Raw genomic sequence first — 24172 nt, 5'->3', positions numbered from 1 at the left:
TGTCCTGATGCCAGTGAAGGACTGAATCAAAGGAATTTGAGATACTCTTACCTTCCTCGGATCAAACCCAATATCTTCCATTATCCAGGCACTGCATAACCCTTATAGGTTTGGTGCTTTTCCTTTAATAAAATTATAATAATACAACCAGCCCTGCCTTTTATTTCTCATGCCATTCATTAAAAAAGTTCGTCAGAAATGGGTTTAGTTGGTAGGCCGCACTTAGCCATTACTTATTTTTGTTAAACAAGCAAGGTATTCCAGACCCAGACAAGAAGTTATTTCTTGCAGAAATTGTTATTTTGGGAGATGTTAGCCAGTCTTTCAGTGAAAAAATACTTTGTTGTAAAATGCGTGGTTAGTATTCAGTCCAGGCGATCCAATAATATATTTAGTGCTAAAACATGTTTATTATGATTATGTTTAGGTCAGGTTAGATTAGTTTAAGAATGTTGGGCGATAATGGAACCTAACCTAAACATAATTGTTGTAGTAAACATGTTTTTGCACCGAGTTTATTAGTGGGACACTGGACTGAATATTAACCGCTATTTGGATATAACACGTGCATGTTACCACAGAGTCTGAACTCAAAGATTTTGTGGCTAATATTTTACAAAATAAAAAAAAAAGTGTAAGAATCATAATCTTTATTTCAGCATGATACCATGTTTACATGAGATGGGTGACATTTAGGTGTGCATGCAGAAAGCCCGTTGGTATGCAGAGCATTGCTGTATAGCCCTTGTGGCTTAGCGCTTCTTTTTTGATTATAATAATAATAATATGCAGAGCATTTCGGGCAAACTGAAGCCTATCTTAAGAATAATAAAGCAATAACTAATTGACTGCTTATGTTAATAGGTATCTAAAGGGGTTGTATAAACAATAAATATAGATTTTTTTAGTGGGTTTAGATGCTTGTATGATTAAAAAAAATGGATGGGTTTTGCCTAGCAGTTCAACCTAATTTTGACCCCACAATTTAAGTTTCATAAAATTAACTTTTTGGTTAACAGATTAGGATAATCGCAATTGTGAAAGGCAATCACTAGCGATAATGCTTCACCTCAAATACTGTAAACATGTTTGTCTTATTGTGATAGTTTTTTTTTTTTAACTGATTTGAAGCACGTAACTCCCGTCGATAAGTGGCAGATAAAACGTTCTTTCATTACGTAAAAGCCTGTTTTGTGAGTTAGGTAAACTGGCTGGGGGCTAGGCTAGTGTTATGGACTAGGTAAAAGAAAACCTACAATAACATTTAGTGGAACAGATCGTCCTGGGGGGTGGGGGGGGGGTAAAGGAGAGATGGGAGCATATCAGCTTCAGTGTCTGGCTATCTTGTCTCAGGGACATCGTAGGACAAGTATTTACTTTCACTACACAGAGACGTCCCTCCCTCCCTATACCACACCACCCAGACAGTTCTCTCTCCAACACTTTCATTTCTTCCTCAATCCCACACTGTCACTTCCACGTCCCCACACTGTTCTTCCCCACCCCCGCGCTTTCCCTTGTTCCCCATCCCCACATTTGTAAATGGTCCGAGTCGGACCGAAACGTCGTCGTAAGCTCTCTTCTATGTGTGGGTTATTTGTGTATTGTCCCCCTTCCCCACCCCCACACTTCCCTTTCCACAGTTTTCATTCTTCTCACGTACCCTTTCCTCTCTCGCATGCTTCTTTCCGTCCCTACCCTTCCTCAGACTTCCCCACCCCTTCCTCCCCACACTCCCCACCCTTCCTCCTCACTTTCCCCACCCTTCCTCCCCACACTTTCCCACCCCTTCCTCCCCACCCTTCTCCACATTTACCCCTTCCCATACTTTCCCATCCCTGGCCCTCCTCTCCCCACACTTTTGCTCCTCTCCCCCCGCCCCGCATTCGCTCTTCCCCACCCCCCCACGGCATTACTTTAATTTACTTGGATAACGTCGACACTCTTCCCTCGACTTCAATTCTACATACTTGAAGTATTCAAATTTAATTTTAGCAGCGTGAAATGTTTCTTGGTAAGTGAATGTCAGTTATGATGTATGCGTCCTAATCTTGTGATGTAATAGAATAGCTGTACACTTCAGGTTGTGTGTGTGATAAGGTTAGTGTTAATGGGTGTCCTGTAGCTCGATTACCAGCGCACTCGGCTCACGCATTGGAGTCCGTTTCCATCCGGCACAGATGGAAACAGGACATGTTTCCTTAAGCCACCTGCTGTCCCTGTTCACCTATAAGTAAAATAAGTACCTGGGTGTTAGTCGACTCGTGTGGGTCACATCCTGGGACAAAATTGACTTAATTTGCCCGAAATGCTTTGCATAACAATGGGCTTTCTAAATAGTAGTGTCATTGATGTTATCTAGGCCTGTATACATAGTACATGTACTTGTAGAAATAAGGATTATTATTATTGAAGTGACTGCCACTAGCGCAGCTCTACTCGTCTTCACCCGAGACCTGGAGTTTACCTGGAGAAAGTTCCGGGGGTCAACGCCCCCGCGGCCCAGTCTGTGACCACACCACCTGGTGGATCAGAGCCTGATCAACCAGGCTGTTACTGCTGGCTGCACGCAATCCAACGTACGAGCCACAGCCCGGCTGGTCAGGTACCGACTTTAGGTACTTGTCCAGTGCCTGCTTGAAGACAGCCAGGGGTCTATTGCTAATCCCCCTTATGTATGCTGGGAGGCAGTTGAGCAGTCTCGGGCCCCTGACACCTGTTGTATTGTCTCTTAACGTGCTAGTGACACCCCTGCTTTTCATTGGGGGGTGTTGCATCGTCTGCCGAGCCTTTTGCTTTCGCTGCGAGTGATTTTCGTGTGCAAGTTCGGTACTAGTCCCTCTAGGATTTTCTAGGTGTATATCATGTATCTTCCGCTACAAGTGTGAATATAGGCTACAAGTTTGAATATACACATATTCTCCAATAATCTCAACCTTCTACGAAGTAGGATACACCAGTGTTGAAAGCTTGAAACCACCCAGATTATTTCTCTAAGTTATTGCATGGGAACTAAATCCAAGAACGGCCTATAAAAAATCAACTAGAGGGTACTTGCCATGCCAATTTTTTGCATATGACCAGGGTTGAAAAATTGAAGCCGATCAGTTAGTTTAATATCTTTATTATGCACCCCATACCCATCCTGTGGGCGGTAGTCAAAAGATTACAAAGGTACATAATGGGTCCAGGGACTGGACCCTAAAGTTATGATAGCTGAACTAGTTACAAAGGTAATGAACTCCAGGTACATCTGGTCACAATCATGGCAAGTTACAAAGGTAATGAATCAGCCGCTGTATAATCCTCCGGATTTAGCGCTTCCCCTTGATTATAATAATAATAATGAATCAGCCTCACTCCTTGTAATGAACAAATTACAAGTAATGAGCCACTGATACGTCCACACCTGGTCACAATTGTAATGAGTTATAAATACATATATTAAGTGGGTCATACACCCACTCGAGCGCACGCACGCACGCACGCACGCACGCACGCACGCACGCACGCACGCACGCACGCACGCACGCACGCACGCACGCACACACACACACACACACACACACACACACACACACACACACACACACACACACACACACACACACACACACACACACACACACACACACACACACAGGAGATTTAAGGAAGTTTTTACAGTAGAGACAGGAAGGGCTTTGGGAAGACAGCACAGAAGGGAACATCAACAGGGAATATACCAACAAGTGTTGGATGACGTATGAACAACCGAGGAGGAGGTGCAGAAGCTGCTAAGTGACCTTGATACCTCAAAGGCGATGGGACCGGACATCTCCCCATGGGTCCTTAGAGAAGGAGCAGAGATGCTGTGCGTGCCTCTAACCACAATCTTCAACACATCCCTTGAAACTGGGCAACTACCTGAGAAATGGAAGACAGCAAATGTAGTCCCCATATTTAAGAAAGGAAACAGAAACGAGGTGCTAAACTACAGACCTGTGTCTCTGACATGTATTGTGTGCAAAGTCATGGAGAAGATTATCAGGAGAAGAGTGGTCGAACACCTGGAACGGAACAAGATTATAAATGAAAACCAGCATGGGTTCATGGAAGGCAAATCTTGTATCACAAACTTCCTGGAGTTTTATGACAAGGTAACAGAAGTAAGACGAGAGAGAGGGGTGGGTTGATTGCTTTTTCCTAGACTGCAGGAAGGCCTTTGACACAATTCCCCACAAGAGATTAGTACAGAAGCTGGAGGATCAGGTGCATGTAACAGGGAGGGCACTGCAATGGATCAGGGAATACCTGACAGGGAGGCAGCAACGAGTCATGGTACGTGAAGAGGTATCACAGTGGGCGCCTGTGAGGAGCGGGGTCCCACAGGGGTCAGTTCTAGGACCAGTGCTATTTTTGATATATGCGAACGACATGATGGAAGGAATAGACTCTGAAGTGTCCCTATTCGCAGATGATGTGAGTTGATGAGAAGAATTAAATCGGATGAGGATGAGGCAGGACTGCAGAGAGACCTGGACAGGCTGGACATGTGGTCCAGAAACTGGCTTCTCGAATTCAATCCTGCCAAGTGCAAAGTCATGAAGATTGGGGAGGGGCAAAGAAGACCGCAGACGGAGTATAGGCTAGGTGGACAAAGGCTACAGACCTCACTCAGGGAGAAAGACCTCGGGGTGACCATAACACCGAGCACGTCACCGGAGGCACACACAAACCAAATAACTGCTGCAGAATTCGGGCGCCTGGCAAACCTGAGAATAGCATTCCGATACCTTAAGGAATCGTTCAAGACACTGTACACTGTGTATGTTAGGCCCATACTAGAGTATGCAGCACCAGTCTGGAACCCACACCTGGTCAAGCACGTCAAGAAGTTAGAGAAAGTACAAAGGTTTGCAACAAGGCTAGTCCCAGAGCTCAGGGGAATGTCGTACGAGGAAAGGTTGAGGGAAATCGGACTGACGACGCTGGAGGACAGAAGGGTCAGGGGAGACATGATAACGACATACAAGATACTGCGGGGAATAGATAAGGTGGACAGAAATAGGATGTTCCAGAGAGGGGACACAGGAACAAGGGGTCACAACTGGAAGCTGAAGATTCAGACGAGTCACAGGGACGTTAGGAAGTATTTCTTCAGTCATAGAGTCGTCAGGAAGTGGAATAGCCTAGCAGTTTTAGGAAGAGGTATGATAAAGCTCAGGAAGCAGAGAGAGAGAGAGGACCTAGTAGCAATCAGTGAAGAGGCGGGGCCAGGAGCCGAGTCTCGACCCCTGCAACCACAATTAGGTGAGTGTACACACACAAGCACACACACAAACAAGCACACACAAGCACACACACACACAAACCTGAGAACAGCATTCCGATACCTTAGTAAGGAATCATTCAAGACACTGTACACCGTGTATGTCAGGCCCATACTGGAGTATGCAGCACCTGTTTGGAACCCGCACTTGATAAAGCACGTCAAGAAACTAGAGAAAGTACAAAGGTTTGCGACAAGGTTAGTTCCAGAGCTAAGGGGAATGTCCTATGAAGAAAGATTAAGGGAAATCGGCCTGACGACACTGGAGGACAGGAGGGTCAGGGGAGACATGATAACGACATATAAAATACTGCGTGGAATAGATAAGGTGGACAAAGACAGGATGTTCCAGGGAGGGGACACAGAAACAAGAGGCCACAATTGGAAGTTGAAGACACAAATGAGTCAGAGAGATAGTAGGAAGTATTTCTTCAGTCATAGAGTTGTAAGGCAGTGGAATAGCCTAGAAAATGACGTAGTGGAGGCAGGAACCATACACAGTTTTAAGACGAGGTTTGATAAAGCTCATGGAGCGGGGAGAGAGAGGGCCTAGTAGCAACCGGTGAAGAGGCGGGGCCAGGAGCTAGGACTCGATCCCTGCAACCACAAATAGGTGAGTACAAATAGGTGAGTACACAAGCGCACACACATTATTTACAGCTAGCAAAGTCAGGGTATTTCTCCAGAATGGTCTGTAATATACCACTGTGGATAAAATACTTTGCCATTTCTTGAACATTTCTGAGTGAGTTGTCTCTAAATTCATTAATTTTATCGCACTCCAGTACATAATGACGCAAGGTGTGACAATAGTCTCTGGCAAAATTTACATTTCGTTTGGTCTACATCTGGTGGTGGTGATTTAACCTGCCAAAGACACTTGTAACCCAGCCGGAGCCGGGCGGTAGTGACATCCAAGAGTCTGCTTATTTTGTTGGATGCACCGTAGACATGTGGCTCCTCCTGCATGATAGAATGATGATAGATGGACTGACTTGTGTCAATCTCCCTAAGTCTTAAGTCAATAAAGTTCAATTGAAGTTCTTTTCGTATTATTGTTCTCAAACTGCTGACTGACAACCCAAGATTGTAATCTACCCCCTCTTTGAAAGCATACAGCTTAGCCAATTTATCAGTTCTATCATGCATCTGAAGACCAATGTGAGATGGAATCCACAGCATGTGCACTCTGACTCCACTGTCCACAATCTTACCATACCTATGTCTGGCTTCTGACACAAGCATGCCACAGATGAGGCATTCTCAGATTATAAAACCTTGAGATAAAAAATCTGGCAGCTACTTAATAAAGGTGCCTATTCGGGAATAATAAAATATTATTTATTGATAGTTATAATTAGTGAATGTAGCGACAGAGAGGGAGGAGAATGATTTTTTATTTTTTAGGTAGCACGCATGAAAATGTAGATAACTCTTTTATAGTATAATAATAAGATATTCTCTACATTGTATAATAAGAAGGTATTAAAAGGACCCCAATGAAAATACGTCATTTTGACTTTTTTTTTTTGTAATCCTAGTTTCTCGACACATACGCTACTATGTATGATAATGTAACTATCTATTTGTGTATACCTGAATAAACTTACTGAACACCTGGCGCCCACTCGTCTACTGGTGCAGGATGCTCGCACTCCTTCCCTTTCACTTCTCACGACTTTCTCCTCTTACCTATGAGTGTCAGTTCTCGCACCATACACAACGAACCCAGAGGACTTTAAATATTTATCTTAAGCATTTTTTAGGGGGGGGGGGGGTTACAGAAACTATATACAAGATCATTATAATTATCAATAAATAATAAGTATTTTTATTATTCACTAATAGGTATCTTTATTCAGTAGCTGCCAAATTTTTTACCTCAGGGTTTTATAATCTGAGAATGCCTCATCTGATCGGTTTCAAATTTTCAACCCTGGTCATTTTATGCAAAAAATTGGCATGGCAAGTGCCCTCTGGTTAATTTTTTTATCGACCATTCTTTGATTTAATTCATATGCAACAGAGAAATAATTTGAGTGGTTTCAAGCTTTCAACACTGGTGTATCCTACTTAGTAGAAAGTTGAGATTATAAGTGATATAACTTCATTATACCTCTTCTGATTGGCTTCAGTCTATAATGGCTTATGTTCTATATGGACATGATTGTACTCAATATGTTTAGGCTTTGAAGAGGCAAATTTCCTAACTGAATTAACCACTTAACTTGGAATTGTTGAATTCAGGACAATAACAAGAATGCGTCTTCTGAGTAGCTTGAAGCTTGTAGCAGTGGTGGCCTTTGCTTGAAGGACGCTCCGGATGACACTGATATTAGATCTAATTCTGTTAATTGTGCTTTTACTCTATAACTAATTTTTTGCTATTCCCAATATTGTACAAGTAGCTGATGAGATTTTTATTACAGGGTGAACTGGGCATGGAGGCTGGCTATCTGGTGGAGACCCACACCGTGACTACAGAAGATGGTTACATCCTTACCCTTCACCATGTTCCTCGTTTTGCCAACCCCTCCAGACGCTTGTCCAGCATTAGGTCTACTAATACACACTCACGAGGTCGCAAGCGCAGGTATAGTGAGTGCACACTCATTCTTGAATGAGGTGCGGTGGTTAAGTGTGTTGAGCTGACAGTTGGGGGGGGGGGGGTCCTGAATTGTAAAAAAATAAGCTTCTCTCTTTTTTTTTCTTTATATATATATATATATATATATATGTGTGTGTGTGTGTGATCCCCACAAAATTCCATCTGGTTTGTGTGTATACCACCAATATAAATGAACCTCCTTATCTTGTTTGATGTATGATAGATAAGACATCACTTTCCGCAAGAAAAATCAACCCTTCATAAGACATTTATTTGGAAAATTAATATTTATTTGAAAAATACACGGCAGTGAATAAAGAGATAATTGATTTAATAAACATTGCTGCACACTTTGGCATATAATCGACCAATGATGAACTTACCTGGAGAGGGTTTCGGGGGTCAACGCCCCCGCGGCCCGGTCTGAAAATTCTGATGTAAATTTCTCAAACTTATATTGTATCATGTAAATATGTAATTAATGTGTTTCTGTTGGGCTAAAATATATATGAAAGTGGGAGAGAACCAACAGAGAAGCCCTGCGGATACGCTGGGGTCCGAGAGGGGAGGTTTGGGTATGCATGGAACCAGGAAATTGGTGGTTCCGACGGCCAAAACGTGATTAGTGGTCTCATCTCATAATAGGAAGTGTTGTAACTGTTCCCAACGCACATTCGGGGACAGTAAGTTGTCGAAACCGCCATAGATTTAGATTTTTGCCACCTAAGTGGTAAAATCTAAATCTAAATTTTATGCTAAATCTAAATCTAAATTTTTGCGCTACCGTCCTATGGACGGTAGCGCAAGAGCATATGGATACATAAAAGGCCCAAGAACTAGGCCCCAAAGGGTTAACAAGAATACATATGGATTTATATCTACATATCTATAGTTCACTTATCTGTTACAAGCAAATTTAGGAAATTTGCTTCGTATATCTGGTATCTTATTTTCATTAATAAGATATCTTGACATGTCACATAGGTTATTATACTGTCTATCTCTGTATTCCTCAATAAGTGGACAATTAAGCACATAGTGTTCAAGACAGTGACCATATGCCTGATCACATAATTTACATTTAGTTTGATCAACATCTGTGCGTCTCCCAAACTGCCAGAAGTACTTGTAACCAAGCCTAAGCCTGGCCACTACAACATCAGTCAGTCTGTTCACATTGCAAGTTGCTCCATAAACATACTTATCTACGTTCATGTTATCATAGTGGGTTATAGATCTACTCAGGCTTCTAACTGCATTCCTATAATAATAATTTTCATTATTTACTTCTCTCCTAATATTATTCCTAATGCTAGACACAGATCTACCAAAGTTATATTCTACATTTTCCTTCTGGGTACTCTTCTTGGCTAACATATTAACTTTATCATGAAGGAGTAATCCAATGTGTGATGGGATCCATATCAATTGTACATTAATTCCTTTGTCCCTGATTTTTGAGTATCTATACCTGGCTTCTCCAATGAGCATGTTGTTGGAGTCATTATATGAGTTAAGAGCATTCAGTGATGACATAGAATCAGTAATAATGAGTCAAGCTCAGTGTCATAGGTTAGCTTTAGCGCCATTAGGATTGCAAACAGTTCAGTTTGCAATATAGACGCCCAATTGTTAATTCTTATGCCTAGTTCAACAAGTTTATTATCTTTCTTAACTAGGGAGGTGGCAACAAGAGCAGATGCAGCCCTGCCAGAAGACTCCTGTTTAGATCCATTAGTGTACATTACTTGTGATAACTTATTACTACCAGCTAGGCGAGAAATTTCTTCTTGAGCAGTTGCTTTAACATGTGATTTAAGAAAGGGATTACTAGCAATGAGCTTCTTGGGAGGGACTTGCAGGTACGTGATATTAAATGAACACATCTTCCATGGAGGGGTGAAATGCTCTTGTTGTCTACAGTCATACAGTTCATGCAGGTTATAAAACTTAATGTAATTGCACGTTTTCACAATCTATTTAGATCTGTGTGTATTTACTTCTAGACACTTAGTAAGGTTCATTGTGACAGTGTCTGGTTTATTTCTTAAAATTCTAATGCCGAGTACAGTGTTAATCTCAACAATCCTATCACTGATACTAGAAATACCTAGCTCCTTCCTCATATTAAGAACCTTTGTAGATTTGGGACAACCAAGAATAATTCTGAGAGCTTCATTTTGCATTAACTCCAAATGTCGGAGGGAACTTTCTCTTGCTAATATCAACATGGGAGCAGCATAATCAATTAATGACCTAACATAGGCTATGTAACCGCCATAATAGGGTGGAAATGACGGAAATTAGTGAACGCCGTGACGACGCCATGACGAACGAGTTCATTGCTCTTGTTATAATAAGGTTAGGTAAGTTTCCTAAGATTCTTTTGGTGCAAAAATTATTTTTTTTTACATTAACATTAATGAAAAATATACATTTTTAAACGTATAAGAGAAATTTTTTAGAAAGGACTTAATTTTAAATGAGTTCTTGCTAATTGACCAGTTTTACATATTCGGCACGATATATATATATATATATATATATATATATATATATATATATATATATATATATATATATATATATATATATATATATATATATATATATATATAATATGTATATGTCGTGCCGAATAGGCAGAACTTGCGTTTTTGGCTTAAATAGCAACGCTCATCTTGCCATATAGGACAAGTGAAAATTTGTGTATACAATAATTTCGCAGAAATCGTTCTGAACCTAACGAAAAATATATATTTCATTGTGTTTGTTTAGTATTAAATTACTGTAAATGTATTTAAAATATATTTAGTTGGGTTAGGCTAAAATAAATTGCACTTGTTATAATGAGGTTAGGTAAGTTTTCTAAGATTCTTTTGGTGCAAAATTAAAAATATTTACTTTAACATTAATGAAAAAAATATATCTTTAAACGTATAAGAGAAAATTTTAGAAAGGACTTAATTTTAAATGAGTTCTTGCTAATTGACCAGTTTTACATATTCGGCACGACATTATATATATATATATATATATATATATATATATATATATATATATATATATATATATATATATATATATATATATATATATATAATTATATGAATAAGTCTCTTAACACCTGCTGCACCCAGTATCTAGAAGTAGATACTTGAGAGTTAGTTGAGTATTGTAGGTTGCATCCTGGGAAGATGTTGAACAGAACCTAATAGAAATAAGCTACACTGCTTGACCTTTAAGGTTACTATGTGAATAAAAAGTCTTCTTAGCAAAGATTGTAAACTGTGCCTTAAAAGCACATGTACATCACAAGGGAGCAAGTTGCTAACCCTGTTAATCCATACAGGAGGTATGAGACTTATGCTTCTGCCAATGTGACACTGAGTACATCAGAAAGTGTACAGGAGGACAAGCCAAGCCTAGAAGACATGGATGAGGTGCAGCCAAACACTACTGTAGACAACCTAGATGCACAAGCCTGGGAATACCCTAGCCATCCTTACAAGTCTGAGGACTATCAAGACTCGGAGAAAGTGGTATTTCTCCAGCATGGCCTCATGGGCTCCTCTGATAATTGGAACACAAACACCAAAGAAGACTCCCTAGGTGAGTGACGGAAAAAATGGTCTAGCTAATTTTAAATAATAGAAAGCCATTGTATTAACATGTTCATACCCAGAATTATTGAATCTCAGTCCATGGCCTTTACATCTGAAGATGTTAAACAGGGCAATGATACTGGATCTAAATTTGTGTTAAGTACATTCATGTTTATTGTGAAATTAACCCTTAAACTGTGGGAAGTTTAAAAAAAATTTGCAGAATTTTAAAACACCAACAACTGAATGACAGCTAAAAAAGAAATCTAGCAAATATTGAATCCTTCCCTTTTTATGAGAGAATGGGAAGATAGGAGTAGGAGATATTAGGAAGGCATAAAGGGAAGAATAGAAATTAATTGCATCTTGAAGCATAGCTTCATAGCTTCCTACCTGCCATTACAAAGTAATGATGTTAGTGTACTGGTGAACTCTGGCCTTCATGACTTGCAGCTGATAGGCTTTTCAACTTTGCTCGGTTATCCTATGTTAAATCTGCATAATTTGGTTATCCTATGTTAAATCTGCATAATTTACAACCAGTGTATGGCTTTGACAATACCTTATTTAAACTGTTAAATAAATTTATAAAAATATCTAAAATTACTCTCCATGAGGAAGTGGAACAGATTTCTTCCTCCATAAGCCATGCGTGTCATAAGAGGCGACTACAATGCCTGGAGCAAGGGGGCTAGCAATATTACCCTTCTGTGTACATTATGAAAGTTGGAAAGAGAAACTTTTGTTTTACTTTTTGGGCCACCCTGCTTTGGTGGGATACTGCTGATTTGTTGAAATATCTAAAATTACATGTTGATTACTTGAATAAAGCTTTTCTTCCAACAAAATTCATCATAATATTCATGATAAGCAGACTAAGTTAGGTTGGGTGGGTTCTCTTCATCTGGATTCTGATATGGTTGCTGGCCATCTCCCACTGAAGTAGGGTGACCTGACAGAGAGGAAAACACTTTCATCTGTCATTCATTAAGTCAGTTTTGCCAGAAGAGCCCTGACATTACAGTTCAGATGTCCCACCAAACTGTAACAGCCCCATCCTTCAGTGCAGGTACTGTGCTTCCCACCTCTAGGACTCCAGTCTGGCTAACCAATTTCTCCAAATCCCTTCATAAGTATTACCATGCTTACACTCCAACAGTATGTCAAATAATAATAAAAAAACACTTGCCTTCACTTACTCCTATCTAACACAACAGACTTGGCCTAATGAATTATTACCTAATTCTACAGACACACCCATGCAGTGGACTTGATGAGCCTTTGTCTGGACTGATCTTTTTTTTTTTCTCCAAAATCTCTTGCATAGAAGGCATCTGTTATATTGTATTTTTTTAATTGCAGGTCTATAAATGTTCTTGCAACCCTAAAATATCCTAAGTATACTAACTGAACAAGTTGCACATTCAAATAATTGTCCATGATTTAATGTACTAATTCACAGGATGCACAAAAATTCAGGAAAATGGAACAGAGATCATTACTTGGGTATACTTTTTATTACAATGTTTGCATTTGCATAAACTGATGGCTCCAAAAAGAAATATCACTGGAGTCTTTTCAGAGTATAAATTTCTTTACAGCCTATCTGCTGTCTGATGCTGGCTATGATGTTTGGATGGGGAATTTTCGAGGAAATATTTATTCTCGCAACCATAATAGGTTCACAGATAATGATCCTAGCTTTTGGAGATTTAGGTAAGTGTGCACATCAGTGCTAAATGTAATGTGTATAAATGTAAAAAGAGCAAAATGACTGAAAATAAAATTGTTCACATGGAACAAAATAAATTTCAAGGATTGGTAAACGTTCTTACTCCAGCTTCGACGAGATGGCACGGTTTGACCTTCCTGCCATGTTGGATTACGTCAAGAACCAGACAGAGGTAAAGAAGCTTCACTACCTTGGTCACTCCATGGGCACCACAGTATTCTTTGCTCTTATGAGCTCCAAGCCAGAATATCAACAAAGAATTGCCTCGATGGTGGCTTTAGCTCCTGTTGCCACTGTTACCAGTATTACATCTCCCATCAAATATTTGGCACCATTAGTCAATGAGCTGCAGGTAAATGCAGACTTTAACCTCAGTTTATTTTTGTCTTGTCATAATTACAATTAATGTAATTATGGTATTTTTGATACTGAGGCTCTCCCCAGGAAACTGATGGAAAAAGTTAAAAAGGTAATCGACTTTTTGCTAGTGAGGGCTTCTTGATCCAGGGAATGGACTTGTCCTTCCTTTCCTTGGCTTGAACCTGACTTGTTTCCTAGTCAGGGGAAGTGTTACACCTGTAGGGTTTAGCATTTCCCCTGAATAAAATAGAAAATAATATAAAAATTCACCCTCATTACCAGAACCATCAAAGCCTATGTATTTTAGCATTACAGGTACAGTCAGTTATAACCGTATACATCATTTGTACAGAAATGGATGACAAGGAAGATAATTATAAAATATGATGAAAGTACTGTAAGTTAAAAAAAATGATAATTACATAAATACGTAATAATAAACATTATAATATACAAAACAAGTACTTCGCTGCATTACACAGCAGCCCGTATCCACTTGCATAGGTGGTATATGCTCTGTTCTTTATATCTCTCTCCTCGGGCATTATCTATTCCGGATATTGCCTTTCTTGTTTCGTCATTACCGCCACCGATTCTGTTACTTGGCGATTTTAATGCCCATCATTTCCTCTGGGGGGGGGTCTCGCTGTGATTCCCGTGGCATTCAGTTAGAGGCTTTTCTTGCCACTCACCCCCTCCATGTTTTAAATACAGGTACTCACACCCATTTTGATCCTCGGACTCACACTCTCTCTTGCATCGATCTCTGTCTGCTCTTCCTCCGCCGCATTAGACTTCACTTGGTCTGTTCTCCCGGACTTACATGACAGCGATCATTTCCCAATCATTCTTGCTTCCCCTTCATATTCACCACCTCTTCGCATCCCACGCTGGCAATTTGATCAGGCAAATTGGAACCTTTACTCACACCTAACTATTTTTAGAGAGGTTCCTTCTTCGTCCTCCATTGATGAGCTTTTACACCTCTTCTCGTCCTCCGTTTTAACCGCCGCTTCTAATTGTATACCCCAAACTTCGGGCAGACATTCTCAGAAATGCGTACCTTGGTGGTCTCCTGCTTGTGCTCGTGCAGTACGTTTGAAACGCGCTGCATGGGGCAGGTACCGGTACAATAGAACCACGGAGAGACTTCTTGATTTTAAGCAGAAGCGTGCGATCGCTCGCCGTGTCATCCGTGACGCTTAACGCACTTGCTGGCGAGATTGTCTCCACCATCACCTCTGCTTCCTCTATGAGTGCAGTCTGGAAAAAAGTACGAAAACTGAGTGGTAAATATTCTCCTGACCCGGCTCCTGTTCTGCTGGTTGCCGGTGTTGATATAGCAAACCCACTAGATGTTGCCAATGAAATTGGCAATCATCTGGTCCGTATTTCTCAGGGACTCCAGCTATGCCCCTCGTTTCTTTACTCAAAGTCTGCCAGAGAGTTAGCACCCTTGGACTTTTCTTCTCTCAGAGAAGAACAGTATAATGTGCCTTTTACACTTCAAGAACTGGAGGCAACACTCAGCTTGCCGATCATCGGCAGCTGGGCCCGACGACATTCACATTCGTATGCTACAACATTTACATCAGTCAGCCCTTGCAGTCCTATTACGCCTTTACAATCTTATTTGGTCACAAGGAGTTCTTCCACAGCTGTGGAAATCTGCCATTGTTCTCCCTTTCCGCAAACCAGGCACTACGGGACATGAAACCTCCCACTATCGTCCCATTGCTCTTACCAGTGCAGTTTGCAAAGTGATGGAAAGCCTGGTAAATAGACGTTAAGTGTGGTATTTAGAGAGACACAACAGTCTCTCCACTCGTCAATATGACGTTCTACCATAGACCCGTTACTACGCTTGGATACGTATGTTCGTAATGCCTTTGCGAATAACCACTCGGTTATTTCCATATTTTTTGACCTTGAGAAGGCATATGACACAACTTGGAGGTATAATATTTTAGCCCAAGCCCACTCTTTAGGCCTTCGAGGCAATCTACCATCCTGCCTTAAGAACTTTTTAACTGACAGGCATTTCCGTGTTCGGGTTAATAATGTGCTCTCCCCGGACTTTATCCAAGCTGAAGGTGTCTCCCAGGGATGTGTTCTGAGCACAACAGTTTTTCTCCTTGCTGTTAATGATTTGGCCTCTAGTCTTCCATCACGTATTTGGTCATCACTCTATGTTGATGACTTTGCTATTGCCTGTGCAGGCGCTGACTGTCACCATTACAGTTTCTCTCCAGCATGAGGTCGACCGTGTTTCCAATTGGGCCACCGCACATGGGTTTAAATTTTCCAGCACTAAAACCCACCAAATTACTTTCACTAGACGCTCTGTCATCTCCGATCATCCTTTGTACCTCTATGGCTCCCGCATCCCTGAACGTGATACAGTCAAGTTTCTGGGCCTCCTCTTTGATCGTAGGTTATCCTGGAAACCTCACATTACCTCTCTGAAGGCAATTTGTCACAGCTGGCTGAACCTTCTTAAAACCCTTGCTCATCTTTCATGGGGAGCTGATTGTCGAACCCTCCTTCGGCTACATTCCACCCTTATTTTATCGAAACTTGATTATGGTGACCAGATCTATTCAGCGGCATCTCCTGCTACTCTCTCTAGCCTTAACCCCATTCATCACCAAGGATTACGTTTATGCCTTGGTGCTTTTCTCTCTTTCCCTGTCGAGAGCCTCTATGCAGAAGCGAATGTTCCATCCTTATCCGATCGCCGTGATGCCCATTGCCTTCGCTACTATGTACGCTCTCATGATCTCCGGAATCCTTCCATTTATAGAATGGTCACTGATATTAGTAGACATTCTTTATTTGTTCGCCGCCCCTGTTTACTCTGTCCCTTCTCTCTTCGCCTTCATTCGCTCTTGTCTTCTCTTCAATTACCACCTTTCTATGTTCATGTAGCATCTCACTTTTCAACTTTGGCTATGCCGCATCTTTACCAAGCATAAAGATATTGTTTTTTGTTGGGTCCCTGGTCATGTTGAAGTACAGGGCATTGAGCAGGCAGACACTGCTGCCCGGTCAGCAGTACATGACCTACCAGTTTCATATAGAGGTATTCCATTTACGGACTATTTTGCTGCAATATATTCCCACCTTCACACCCGTTGGCAACACCGTTGGTCTACTATGCTCGGCAACAAATTTCAATCTATTAAACCAAGTATAGATTACTGGCCGTCTTCTTATCACCAGTGTCGAGGTTGGGAGACTACTCTCTCCCATCTTCGCATTGGCCATACTCTTATTACTCATGGATATCTCATGGAGAGGCGCCCTGCTCCTCTCTGTGAGAATTGCCAAGCTCCATTATCAGTCAGCCACATTCTGTTGGACTGCCCACTTTATCAATGAGCACGCAGAATTTACCTCCGTCGTCGTCTTCGCTCCGCTGCTCTCTCCTTACCTTCCCTTCTCGCTGATGGACCCACCTTTCATCCGGACTCTCTCATTGACTTTTTGACAACAACTGACTTACTTCACAAATTCTGATACCTTCAGCCCTTTCTACTTCAATCTCTTGTTACCCTCTACCCCCGTACTATCCCCTGCCCCGCTGTTTTCTGTAACCTACTGATCATCCCTCCTCCCTTCTGCCATCCAATACCCTCGCTTCCTTCCCTACCCTGCAGCGCTGTATAGCCCTTGTGGCTTATCGCTTCTTTTTTATTATAATAAGCTTCGAATACACAGTAGAGCTGCAAGTGGAGGGGAAAGCAGGAAGGCCAGGACAAATGAAGCCAAACTACAAGAATGGGGACTACACAGGAATGAGGAACTTCCTGAACAGGGTTCAGTGGGACAGAGAACTGGCAGGGAAGCCAGTTAATGAGACAGAATATGTAGCAACAATGTGCAAGGAGGCTGAGGAGAGGTTTGTACCCAAGGGTAACAGGAAAAATGAAAAAGCCAGGATGAGCCCATGGTTCACCCAAAGGTGCAGGAAGGCAAAAACCAAATGTGCTAGGGAATGGAAGAAATATAGAAGGCAAAGGACCCAGGAGAATAAGGAGAGCAGTCGTAGAGCCAGAAATGAATATGCACAGATAAGAAGGGAGGACCAACAACAATATGAAAACATAGCAGCAAAACCCAAATCTGACCCGAAGCTGTTATACAGCCACATCAGGAGGAAAACAACAGTCAAGGACCAGATAATCAGGCTGAGGAAGGAAGGTGGAGAGACAAGAAATGAACGTGAAGTATGTGAGGAACTCAACAAGAGATTCAAAGAAGTGTTCACAGAGGAGACAGAAGGGGCTCCAGAAAGACGGAGAGGTGGGGCACACCACCAAGTGCTGGACACAGTACACAGAACCGAGGAAGAAGTGAAGAGGCTTCTGAGTGAGCTAGATACCTCAAAGGCAATGGGGCTGGATAACATCTCTCCATGGGTCCTGAGAGAGGGAGCAGTGGTGCTATATGTACCCCTAACAACAATATTCAATACATCTATCAAAACAGGGAGATTGCCTGAGGCATGGAAGACAGCAAATGTAGTCCCAATCTTTAAAACAGGAGACAGACATGAAGCACTAAACTACAGACCAGTGTCACTGACATGTATAGTATGCAAAGTCATGGAGAAGATTATCAGGAGAAGAGTGGTGGAACACACAGAAAGGAATGATCTCATCAACAGCAGCCAATGTGGTTTCAGGAACGGGAAATCCTGTGTCACAAACCAACTGGAGTTCTATGATATGGTGACAGCAGTAAGACAAGAGAGAGGGGTGGGTGGATTGCATTTTCTTGGACTGCAAGAAGGCGTTTGACACAGTTCCACACAAGAGATTAGTGCAAAAACTGGAGGACCAGCCAGGAATAACAGGGAAGGCACTACAATGGATCAGGGAATACTTGTCAGGAAGACAGCAGCGAGTTATGGTACGTGGCGAGGTGTCAGAGTGGGCACCTGTGACCAGCAGGGTCCCACAGGGGTCAGTCCTAGGACCAGTGCTATTTCTGGTATTTGTGAACGACATGACGGAAGTAATAGACTCTGAAGTGTCCCTGTTTGCAGATGACGTGAAGTTGATGAGAAGAATTCACTCGATCGAAGACCAGGCAGAAGTACAAAGGGATCTGGACAGGCTGCAGACCTGGTTCAGCAATTGGCTCCTGAAGTTCAACCCCACCAAGGGCAAAGTCATGAAGATTGGGGAAGGGCAAAGAAGACCGCAGATGGAGTACAGTCTAGGGGGCCAGAGACTACAAACCTCACTCAAGGAAAAAGATCTTGGGGTGAGTATAACACCAGGCACATCTCCTGAAGCGCACATCAACCAAATAACTGGTGCAGCATATGGGCGCCTATCAAACCTCAGAACAGCATTCCAACATCTTAATAAGGAATCATTCAGGACCCTGTACACCGTGTATGTTAGGCCCATATTGGAGTATGCGACACCAGTTTGGAACCCACACCTAGCCAAGCATGTAAAGAAACTAGAGAAAGTGCAAAGGTTTGCAACAAGACTAGTCCCAGAGCTAAGAGGTATGTCCTACGAGGAGGACAGGAGAAATAGGGGGACATGATAACGACATACAAAATACTGAGAGGAATTGACAAGGTGGACAAAGGTAAGATGTTCCAGAGATGGGACATAACAACAAGGGGACACAGTCGGTTGAAGACACAGATGAATCACAGGGATGTTAGGAAGTATTTCTTCAGCCACAGAGTAGTCAGGAAGTGGAATAGTTTGGGAAGCGATGTAGTGGAGGCAGGATCCATACATAGCTTTAAGCAGAGGTATGATAAAGCTCACGGTTCACCTGGAGTTCATTACCTTTGTAAATTGTGAATTCATTACCTTTGTAACTTGCTCAGCTATCAAAACTTTGAGGCCCAGTCCCTGAACCCATTATGTACCTCTGTAATCTTTTGACTACCGCCCACAGGATGGGTATGGGGTGCATAATAAACATATTAAACTAAACTCAGGGAGAGTGACCTAATAGCGACCAGTGAAGAAGCGGGGCCAGGAGCTTGGACTCGACCCCTGCAACCTCAACTAGGTGAGTACAACTAGGTGAGCGCGCGCGCGCGCGCGCTCACACACATATATAAATGTAAGATGTCAGTGGTGAAAAAGCAAAGGAAAATCCACAGATTATAGTGGATAGGAGATACTAGTTCTGTGTCAAATCTACTTTGTTACACAATCATAATTTCAATCTGTGAAAGGACGAAGATTTTTCCCTTGTTTTAGTGTGTGTACTCACCTATTTGTACTCGCCTATTTGTGGTTGCAGGGGTCGAGTCTTAGCTCCTGGCCCCACCTCTTCACTGGTTGCTACTGGGTCCTCTCTCTCACCGCTCCATGAGCTTTACCAAACCTCGTCTTAAAACTATGTATGGTTCCTGCCTCCACTACGTCACTTTCTAGGCTATACCACTGCCTGACAACTCTATGACTGAAGAAATACTTTATAACATCCCTTTGACTCTTCTGAGTCTTCAACTTCCAGTTGTGACCTCTTGTTTCTGTGTCCCCTCCCTGGAACATCCCGTCTTTGTCCACCTTGTCTATTCTGTGCAGTATTTTATATGTCGTTATCATGTCTCCCCTGACCCTCCTGTCCTCTAGTGTCGTCAGGCCGATTTCCCTTAACCTTTCTTCATAAGACATTCCCCTTAGCTCTGGAACTAATCTTGTCGCAAACCTGTGTGCATGTGTGTGTGCATGCATGTGTGCACACAGTGAAGAGGCAGGGCCAGGAGCTGTGACTCACCCCTGCAACCACAAATAGGTATGAAAAAACACACACATACACATATATATACAGTGGTACCTTGACTTACAAGTGCTCCAACTTATGAGTTTTCTGAGTTACGAGCCGTTGTTTGGTCGATTTTTTGCTTTGAATTGCAAGCCAAAATCCGAGCTATGAGCAAGCTTCAGATACTCTGCCACTAATTGGCGCAGCGAACGCCACAACAGTGCACATGGTTACCTCACCATGGAAGCACCTCTCTTGTGTTGTGTTTGTGTTTTGTGAAATTATTTTGCCAAATTCCTTTTTTCTAACCATGGGTCCTAAGAAAGTACAGTAAGTGCAAAGGATGGTGCTAAGAAAAGGCGGAGGATGATGTCCATTGAATTAAAACATGAAATCATAGAAAAACACGAGCGAGGTATGTGTGTAGTGTGTGTAGTCGACTTAGCAAGGCAGTACAAGCATAGTATGTACGTACTTCGTGCCTTGTGCCTTCTCGCAGAGAAGGCACGAGGCATTTACCCTGAGTTACTTCCGAGATATTCACCCAAAACGTAGGCCGGTCTCCTGACTCGGGGAAAAAAAATATTCTGAGAAAATCACTTTTGTTTCGGTGTTTTCCTTACGAAACTAGTGATCTGGTGCAGGTAATCTCACAAACACTGTTGTCTCTTATAATAAGACCTCAGAAGGGCAAGAATGGGAAAATATGGTTAGAGCTATAATTATTTTTACCTTGGGAGTGGCTGCCGCCATTTGTCACATAATGATGTATTTTATTCATTCTAGAATATATACAGGTCTCCCTCAACATTCACGTTTTCAGCTTTCGCGGGCTTCACACATTCGCGAATTCCCAACCGCCAAATTCCCAGCCACCAAATTCCCAGCCGCCAAATCATATTTAAGTTTCCCGCCACCTTTGAATCCCTACTACCCTCCCACCAACCCCTGCTACTGGCAGCCAGCCCTCCCACCACTCAGTGTGGTGAGTGTTTTGTTTGTTCATTATTTGCTATTAAACTACAGTATAAATAATGTAAACCCATTCATGACTGCATATTGAAATGGCTATTCGGACAGGTATTAGACGGTGACATCATGTGTTTACTCTTGAACACAGCAAAGAATCAAACATTTCTGCTACTGCTAAAATAACAATAGTAATAATAATAATAATAATAATTACTATATAATTGAAGAAGGAAATTGTACAAAAATACGAGGGAGTGGTTGACACATCGTCAGTATGGCTTTGTTTATGCTGGAGTGAGCATTAGTCTCCCTGCTCTTCCAAACATTTCACTATAATTCATTGTGTTTGGTGCTTGTAGATTGAGTGCGACTGGAGTGGTAGAGGCAGTGGTTGAGGCAGCGATTGAGGCAGCGATTGAGGCAGCCGTTGAGGCAGCTGTTGAGGCAGCGATTGAGGCAGTGGTTGAGGCAGCTGTTGAGGCTTCTGTTGAGGCAGCGATTGAGGCAGTGGGTGAGGCAGCTGTTGAGGCAGCGATTATTATTATTATTATAATCAAAAAGAAGCGCTAAGCCACAAGGACTATACAGCTGAGGCAGCGATTGAGACAGTGGTTGAGGCAGCTGTTGAGGCAGCGATTGAGGCAGCTGTTGAGGCAGCTGTTGAGGCATCGGTTGAGGCAGCGATTGGGTTTAGCGCTTCCCCCTTGATTATAATAATAATAATAATGAGGCAGCGATTGAGGCAGCGATTGAGACAGTGGTTGAGGCAGCTGTTGAGGCAGCGATTGAGGCAGTGGGTGAGGCAGCGATTGAGGCAGTGGGTGAGGCAGCGATTTAGGCAGTGGTTGAGGCAGCTGTTGAGACAGCGATTGAGGCAGTGGTTGAGGCAGCTGTTGAGGCAGCGATTGAGGCAGTGGGTGAGGCAGCTGTTGAGGAAACGATTGCGGCAGTGGTATTTAATAACATACATGTTGTTAATAATAATAATACATGTTATTAATTAATAATATGTACTATTATTATTTGTAACATATGTTATTAATACCACTGCCTCAACCGTTGAATTATTGTGAAATGTTTGTAAGAGCAGGGAGACTAATGCTTACTCCAGCATAAACAAAGCCACACTGACGATGTGTCAACCACTCCCTCGTATTTTTGTGCAATTTCCTTCTTCAATTATATCGTATTATTATTATTATTATTGTTATTACTATTGTTATTACTATTGTTATTATTAGCAGTAGCAGAAATGTTTGATTCTTTGCTGTGTTCAAGAGTAAACACATGATGTCACCGTCCAATACCTGTCCGAATAGCCATTCCAATATGCAGTCATGAATGGGTTTACATTATTTATACTGTAGTTTATTAGCAAATAATGAACAAACAAAACACTCACCACACTGAGTGGTGGGAGGGCTGGCTGCCAGTTGCGGGGGGTCGGTGGGAGGGTAGTAGGGACTCCCAGTGGTTGAGGAAGTGGTGGAGGCAGGGGTGGAGTCTGTGGCATTTAATAACATACATGTTATAAATAAAATATAAATAAATATAAATGTTATTAAAGCATAACATGTATATATTTAGTACAATTTACGACGTTTTCATGTATTTTATGATTGTTCATGGTTCAACAAGTTAAGGAAGCAGTATTGTATTATATTTCTCTATAGTATATTGGGGCACCAAACATTCACGTTTTTTCAACATTCGCGAGGATCTTGATCCCCTAACCCTCGCGAATGTTGAGGGAGACCTGTACATATCTTGTTTTGATGTTATTTATATTGTTTATTATGTCATATTAGATCAATTGTGATCGATAAATAAACTGTAGAGTTGATATTAGCATTATATTGAAGTATTTTCTCCTGCCTCCTGAGAGCCAGGAATTCTGCTGGAACGGATTATTGTTATTTCAATTAATTTCAGTGAGAAAAATTGATTTGACATACGAGCAAATTGAGTTAAGAGCTGGGTCATGGAATGAATTAAACTTGTAAGTCAAGGTACCACTGTATATTGACTCTAACAAGGTAAACTTAAAAATACACTGGATGAAGGCAGTTCATCATATTAGAAACTTGCATTGTTTGCACTGCTATAATTCTTTAATTGAACATCCAGACAGTTTATGATGCCTATAAGTTTCTCTTACCCACAGTTGTAGTAATAAATAGCCTATTTCATTTGGACAGTGATCTGTTTGAATATACTACATAGTTTGTATAGAATTTATCAGTGTCGTTGGGATAGATAATTGCTGGAATAACTAAGTTACCATTATGCTTGTATTTGCTGTAGTTACTATGATAAAAATAGACTTTTTCTGGTAAATATTCTGAAGTCATGTATAAAATCTGTGTGCTGTACATATATATAAAAGGTGAAATGACTTTTGGTATTTATAGTTTGTTCTGCGGTTGTTTGGGAATGACCAGGAGCTGATGACCAACAGATTGTTGATTTCTTTGTGGGACCCTTACCATGTGTGTATGAACCAAGCTTTCTGCGAGAACCTCCAGTTTATCATCACTGGCTTTGATCCTTCCAGGGCTGACCAGGCAAGTCTGTATTCTCTCTCTCTCTCTTTCTTTTTCTTTCTCTCTCTTTCTTTCTCTCTCTTTCTCTCTCTCTTTCTCTCTCTTTCTATTTCTCTCTCTCTTTCTTTCTCTCTCTCTCACACACACACACTTTTTTATGCACCATACAGTTGTCATGTAAATCAGTACTATATTGTCAGCCAGTATTTTCAATAGCAGCGGAATTTTGAATAGAGATAAAAATAGTAAGAGAAATGAGTTTCATAGAGTAATTTGTTTAGATGTAAA

The 24172-nt window shown here is 41.6% G+C and overlaps 1 protein-coding gene across 1 annotated transcript in view; it reads left to right on the top strand.

Annotated features, from left to right (window-relative positions):
• Positions 1–24172, top strand: part of LOC128688862 (gastric triacylglycerol lipase) — a 67726-nt gene that overhangs the window by 37688 nt on the left and 5866 nt on the right. The window contains exons 3-7 of the mRNA XM_053776875.2: positions 7741–7904; positions 11272–11531; positions 13126–13240; positions 13365–13608; positions 23753–23905. Of these exons, the coding sequence (XP_053632850.2) occupies positions 7741–7904; positions 11272–11531; positions 13126–13240; positions 13365–13608; positions 23753–23905 (936 nt within the window). The remainder of the gene's footprint in view (positions 1–7740; positions 7905–11271; positions 11532–13125; positions 13241–13364; positions 13609–23752; positions 23906–24172) is intronic.

This window comes from Cherax quadricarinatus, chromosome 16 (genome assembly GCF_038502225.1).
Source record: "Cherax quadricarinatus isolate ZL_2023a chromosome 16, ASM3850222v1, whole genome shotgun sequence".
In the NCBI taxonomy this organism is placed as follows: domain Eukaryota; kingdom Metazoa; phylum Arthropoda; class Malacostraca; order Decapoda; family Parastacidae; genus Cherax; species Cherax quadricarinatus.
This window is presented reverse-complemented; position numbering and strand designations above follow the sequence as displayed.